Source organism: Dryas octopetala, chromosome 1 (assembly GCF_963921425.1).
Source record: "Dryas octopetala chromosome 1, drDryOcto1.1, whole genome shotgun sequence".
Lineage (NCBI taxonomy): Eukaryota > Viridiplantae > Streptophyta > Magnoliopsida > Rosales > Rosaceae > Dryas > Dryas octopetala.
In genome coordinates, this window is record NC_141366.1 from 22,314,882 (window position 1) to 22,321,456 (window position 6,575).

Here is a 6,575-nt window from a genome sequence, read left to right on the forward strand (position 1 = left end):
GGATACAGGTAGTCCGGCATTTTCTGCCCCTGCTCGCAAGGCAACTATGATCTTCTGTAAGCTGGAAAACCATTAACGTACCATATTAAATTTGAACTGTATAGAAATTTAACCGAATTTTTTATGAAGTTATATGTTATCAGAACCTCAACATAATGTGCAACTAATATGTTGAACTGTGTAGAAATTTGACATGCAGCCAGCGGCCTACATCTTTAAACCAACAACAAACTAAAAAATAAAAAATAAAAGGAGAAACAACTAATTTTTTACTTCTGATTTTTTTTTCTTTTTTTACGATCATTTTCCCCAAAAAGTTTCGGTAGATAAAGGAAGAAAGTCTGAGAGTGCTTAATATTCATGTGGCACATTGCTAGAGGTCTTCAACAATCATGTGTGCTGACTAGAACCATCTCACGTCATATAATATTCACAGATAATTTCTTCTAAGTCTAATGTAAGCAAAATCATACATAAAAGTTCACAAGCCATGAGTTTCTTTTAGGTGTTCCTCTTTTAAACCCTGTACATTAGAAAACTCATAAACATATAGACAACAACAAACCCTGAATACGCTGAATTAAAAAAATAATAATAAAGAAAATGAACTAACCTTTCAGATGGGCTAGTATCAAGATCTGCACTCAACTTTAGCAATGATGCAACCTCCTCAGCAATCCTTTGTTTCTCAGCAGAAGCTGGCCCAGAAAGCAAGAAGAGAGCCCTTTAGTAAACCTTCTGCACTGAAAAAATGTACATCACAAAACATATAAAGATGCATAATTTATAATTTAATCAGAATGAGACAACTCACTCTTCAACTCCAGGTCGCAAAGGTAGACTTTTTGACATCAAAAACTCATTCATCGCAATTTTCTGTAAAATACAAACCAATTATTAATTAGCTGGACTGACTCTTAATAGGAGAGAGCTAATAAGTCCTTAGCTAAGGTCCTTATTAGATTGTCATCTTACCTTCTTTTGCAGAACATTTTTCACAAATGGTTCCTTCTCACTTGTGGGCAATGAAGCAGGACATCATCCCCTATATGTAATGTAATTGTAACATCATCATAGAAACAAGTCAAGCAGCCATACCAACATTGGATACATCAAGCATTTAAAACATTAAACACCAAAGATTTCATTATACAGACTACAAAGAACAATTGGAATCAGAAAATTCAAAGTGCTACTTAGTTAAACAACACTCCTAGAAAACCCTCTAGCCTTAAAAGCAGCTCCATCTTTTCGGCTCTTGTTCAGAAGTAAAGTGCGTTCCCTTTCCTTTTCTCGCTTCTCCCTTCTCAACCGTTCTTCCCTCAATTCTTCCAATGTCTTTTTTCCACTCTTGTTCTTCTTCTCCTCTTTGACCCCTCTTGAATGGATAGCAGAAAAAAAAAAAACACAGCAGGCACTTATGGAAAACACAGCAGCCCATCATCCTGATAAAAAAAAAAAAAAAAAAAAAGAGCAAGTACCATTACTAACAGCAGCCCATCATCCTGATATCAGTACGTTGAAGACCTACAACGAAATAAAAAATAACTCAAATCAACTAACAAAGTCTATATTACCTCTGACGAAGAGCTATCATCATCCAAGGCCTCAACTTGAGAGTCATTAGGCTCTTGGGGATCAGAAGACCTACCAGAAAATATAAAAAAACTCAAATTAATCAAACCAATCACCTACAATTAAACAAATAATGCACCAACAACAAAAAAACTCAAAAATAGCAAATGAAGAATTAGTGGCAGAAAGGTACAACTTCATACCTATTTAATAGCAGTGGACAATTTCTTTTGTCATGAGACACTCCAGTTTTCCCACAACCATTACAACGCCTACCATTTTCACGTCGCTTTCCTTTCGACTTTTCTTTTCCTTTCTTAAGTCTTTTTCCACTCCCTTTAAACTTAACTGGATCCGGCTCATTATAACTAGCATCACAAGTAACACTCGGTCTATTAGAAACTCCAACACAAGAGCCAGTACTACCAATGTTTAAGATGGCCTCAATCTTGTCACTAACAGAATCCATGGCCTCACAAAATATTAGTCTTGCCTCATCATTTAATATGGCCTTATCAATCACATATGAGTATCGGTGGAATAAGGTACTACGTTTTTCAAGTAATGATTTGTCAATATATATCTCCACACCAGAGTTGTCCACCACAACATCATCTTTAGCAGATCTAGTCCATCTCCTCAAAATGTATTGATCCGGCAAGATATGGAGTTGACGTACCTTATGTAAAAATGATAAAATATGGCTGCATGGAATTCCTGCACAGTCGAACATCTGACAGCTACATGATGCAAAGTCCAGAGACTTGTCATAGATAATCTCCCGAACTCTCCCACTATGATCATCCATGTAACTTTTATAAATGCAATTAGTGACACTCTCTCTGATAAGCTCTGTGTTATAGTTGTAACTCTCCCACAACTCATCTTGAAACTTATAAAAATATTTGCGCGTGTAAATGTCAGCCATTTGCTTTTCCATCTTAATAGAGCACTTAAGTCTAGGCTTCTCAGTGATATCATTGTGATCTGCCATAACCTCATTTTGACGCTGTCGTAAAAGTCCCCTATTTAATTGAATCATGAAGTCCACCAAAGAATTGGTCTTGGCCACATATCCCTTGAAAAATGAGTGCCCACTTTCTGCTCGTTGACTACTAGACATGTCAGCTCCGAAAACATGGTTTACATAGGCTGGCACCCATTTAAATCTAATTTCATATAGTGATTGCCGCCACTTATTTTCTTTTAACCCACTTTTTTCAAGAATATCCTTCCACCTTGAGTCAAACTCATCTCTAGTCTCTGATATCCAAACACAACGTTTGAACTCATCCCAGTAATCAGTATATTTGACCGTGTCAAGTTTCTCCGAGAATTTATTTAGAATATGCCAGCTACAATATCTGTGATATGTGTTGGGGAGAGTTTCTCCAATTGCTTTTGTCATTGCTGGATCTTAATCAGTAATAATCATCTTAGGAGCATGACCTGGCATAACTTTCAAGAATTCTCTGAATAACCAATTGAATGAGTTTGTAGTCTCGTCACTCAAGAATGCCCCAGATAAAATGATTGTCTGGCCATGATTGTTTACCCCCATCATTGGTGCGAATATCATCCCATACCGATTAGTGTTGTAGGTAGTGTCGAAGATAACCACATCAGCATAGAAACCATATGCTTTCCTAGAATTTGCATCTGACCAAAAACAATGAGTTATCTTTTGTTTGTCATCTGCTTTGATCTTGTAAGTGAATCCAGAATTTCTCTCTTGTTCCAACAGAAAATGGTCCCGTAACATGTTTCCATCATGCCCCTTCAACTCAGCACGCTTATCTCTACGATAGTTGTACATATCTTGCATTGTACAACCAATGTTTTCAATTCCTCCTGATTGCACTCCAAAAATGTCAAATTGTCGATGAGGGGGTATGTTCACCATGCTTAGTTGTTCACTTAATGATTTTTGAGCACTTGAAAATCGACGACGAGACTTCATCAAGTGGCGTCTTCGTGGGCTTACCAAGGTATGGGTGTGAGCCTCATCAAAGATGGTGACTACAAATCCACCTACTTTCGACTTCACAATTATCAATCTTGCTTTACAACTTTCTCTTCCTACTCCACGACGCCTTTTTTCAGTACCTTTCAATTCTTTTGGCCCTTCTTCCTCTTTATTGCACACAAACTTCTTCCTTGTGATCTCATTATCCTTACCCTTCTTAGTTGAGTGACTTCGAATGTCAAATCCAACATTCTGTGCATATCTAGTGTAATAGTGTTCAGCTTCTTCAACTGTCTGAAATTGTTGACCTTTGAATGGCTTCAACTCATTGTTTTCTTCATCATTGGCATTACACATAAATGAATTTCCTTCTGACTCACTTTCCAATGGAGCTACCATCTCATTAGCTTCTACCATTACCATCTCATTAGCTTCCACAACTACCATCTCATTAGCTTCTGCCATCACTGCACCTGCATTTTGAAAACCTCAAATTCTAAGAATAAAAGCCCAAATAAATTGAATACATGGAGCTATCCAATCCATCTAGTGTTCATGATTTCAGATTCATATAATTTAGAAACATTATAGAATGTCTGTTTTAAAGGTGTAAAAAAAACTGATGGACAATCTCAATAATATTGTAATATGTAATTATGTACAGGGGAGGGAAAGGTGTAATAAAAATTGATTTTAAAGTAAAGTTCACCCTCCCAGATATAGCTAGAAGTTGTTCACTTTCATTTCTTTTTTCCTTTTCCCCCATAATTTTTACTCAAACATGTCTTAGAGTCTATTAGTCTTGGTTAATCTTGCAATATTTAGCAACCAAAAATGCAGCAACTCTTTTAATAGCAAGCATAAATTGTACAAGACTAACCAAAATGGAATTACAAAGAAAAAACACAAAAACCCCAAATCTGTTGATTTTTCGAAATTCACAAATCCCCAACCCTAACTCCCAAATCAGTTTGAAACCATATCCTAAATATTTCAAGAAAATCACATCATACAAATCAAAAAACCAAGAAGAACATACCTGAAACTCGTCGCGAGCCTCCCTTCCCCGTCGCGAGCCTGGCCTCCCTTCCCCGTCGTCAGCCTGACCTCCCTGTCCTGTCGTGAGCTTCCCTTCCCCGTCACGAGCCTGGCCTACCTTCCCTGTAGCTAGCTTCCCTTCTTCTTCTTCTTCACGAGCTAGCTCAGTCCCATGGTGATGGTGAAGTCGCGTTGGAACTCTTTGCTGGGAACGGTTTAAGTGCTGTAAATTTAATTAAAATTGGCCTATAGGTGGGTTTTGCGTTAATGGATCTCTTCACTCTTCAGGTTCAGCGCCTCTGTTCTTCTTCAGGTTCAGCACTCTCTGCTTCTTCAGGTTCGCGTTTTCTCTGTAGCTAGGCTTACATGGGTTGGGGGATGGGTTAAGTGGGTTATACGGGGTTAGAGTGATTGTTAAAATATCCACTGTTGGATCTCATTAAAAGAGATCCAACGGCCAACAAGCAAGTCCCGCAAATAGCCTTTTATGCGGGATCCCGTATCTGAAGGCCACTGTATATATATATATATATATATATATATATATATATAAGCAAACATGGCTGCTAAGTGAAAATTTCAAAATACCAAAAAATGCCCTCCAACTAAAAATAATCCATTAAAATAATTTAATAAAGTAAGGTTAAAATAGTAAACATAATTTACAAAATAAAAAGGTAGTTGTCAAAGCAGTAACCTACTACTCTCTCTCTCTCTCTCTCACACACACACAGATTATTAAACCCATATTACAACATATATATTATTACAAATATATAAGTCACATCTATATCATAACAAATAGATAAGTTGGATGATGGAAAGTTTATGTGCCCGGAGTGCATGTCGAGGGGCTAGTATTAAATTAAAATGTGTCATACATTTTAAGGTTCCAATGTTCCATCTTGGATCTCTACTCTGCGCAAGTCAAGTGGCTAGTATTAAATTAAAAAGTGGCATAGCTCTTAGGGCATGTTTACTAAACTGGAATTGGAATAAGCAAGAATCGAAATGAGCAGGAATCAGAATGAACAAGAATAAGAATAAAGATGAATTGGAATGAGCATGAATCAGAATGAGAAGGCATCGGAACGAAAACAATAAAAATGAATCGGAATGAGAATGAATCAGAATGAATAGGAATCAGAATGAACATGAATCGGAATCATCCATTCTCATTAACGTGTTTACTAATTGTTAGGAATGAGAATGAAAATAAAGTTGATTTCCATAAACGTATTTACTAGCTAGTAGGAATCAGAATAAAAATAAGTTTGATTACTAAAATGCCCTTATACAACATCCATTATATTTTTTAGATGCTATTTATTAATCACAATTTTTTAAATGATAAATATTCATTTTACTAATATTTATATTTCTATCAACTATTTATTAATCCATTATATTTATTAATCACAATTTTAATATTTGTATTTATTAATATTTACAATTTTAATATTTTTATTTATTAATCCATTTGCTAACTATTTATATTTACAATTTTAATACTTTTTACAATTTATTTCTATCAACTATTTAATATTCACAATTTTTTTAAAAGAGACTTAGAGTTTAGTCCATTTTATGAATCTTTCTTAGACTAAGCCTGATAGTGATTTAGGGTTTTTAATTAAGTTTTTTTATTTTTCTTCTTTGACGGCTTTATGTTAGGTTTTAACTCCGAGATTTTGGGTGAAAAATCTCGGAGTTAAAACCTAACATGCAGTCTCTATAAAACTCACTCTACACTCTACGAAGGGAAATACCCTTTAAATCAAGGAATGACTTTATTATGAATTAAAAAAAAATTTCTTATAAATTAAGAGGATTTAATTATGAATTAAAATGATTTTCTTATAAATTATTATGAATTAAAACGATTTTCTTATAAATTTTAAACACTTCCGGTCTCCATCTAAAAACTGTTTTTCTAAAGGATCTAAGTCTAATTATCTTTTTTTTTTTTTTAATCCATTATATTTTTATCAATTTT

At 35.0% G+C, this 6,575-nt stretch overlaps 1 protein-coding gene across 1 annotated transcript; it reads right to left on the minus strand.

The window, feature by feature from the left end:
• Positions 1 to 2,992: 2,992 nt before the first annotated feature.
• LOC147299171 (protein FAR1-RELATED SEQUENCE 5-like) lies at positions 2,993 to 4,006 on the minus strand. The gene has a single exon (XM_086229698.1). The coding sequence runs from the start codon at positions 4,004 to 4,006 to the stop codon at positions 2,993 to 2,995; it is 1,014 nt and encodes a 337-aa protein (XP_086085824.1).
• Positions 4,007 to 6,575: the final 2,569 nt, after the last annotated feature.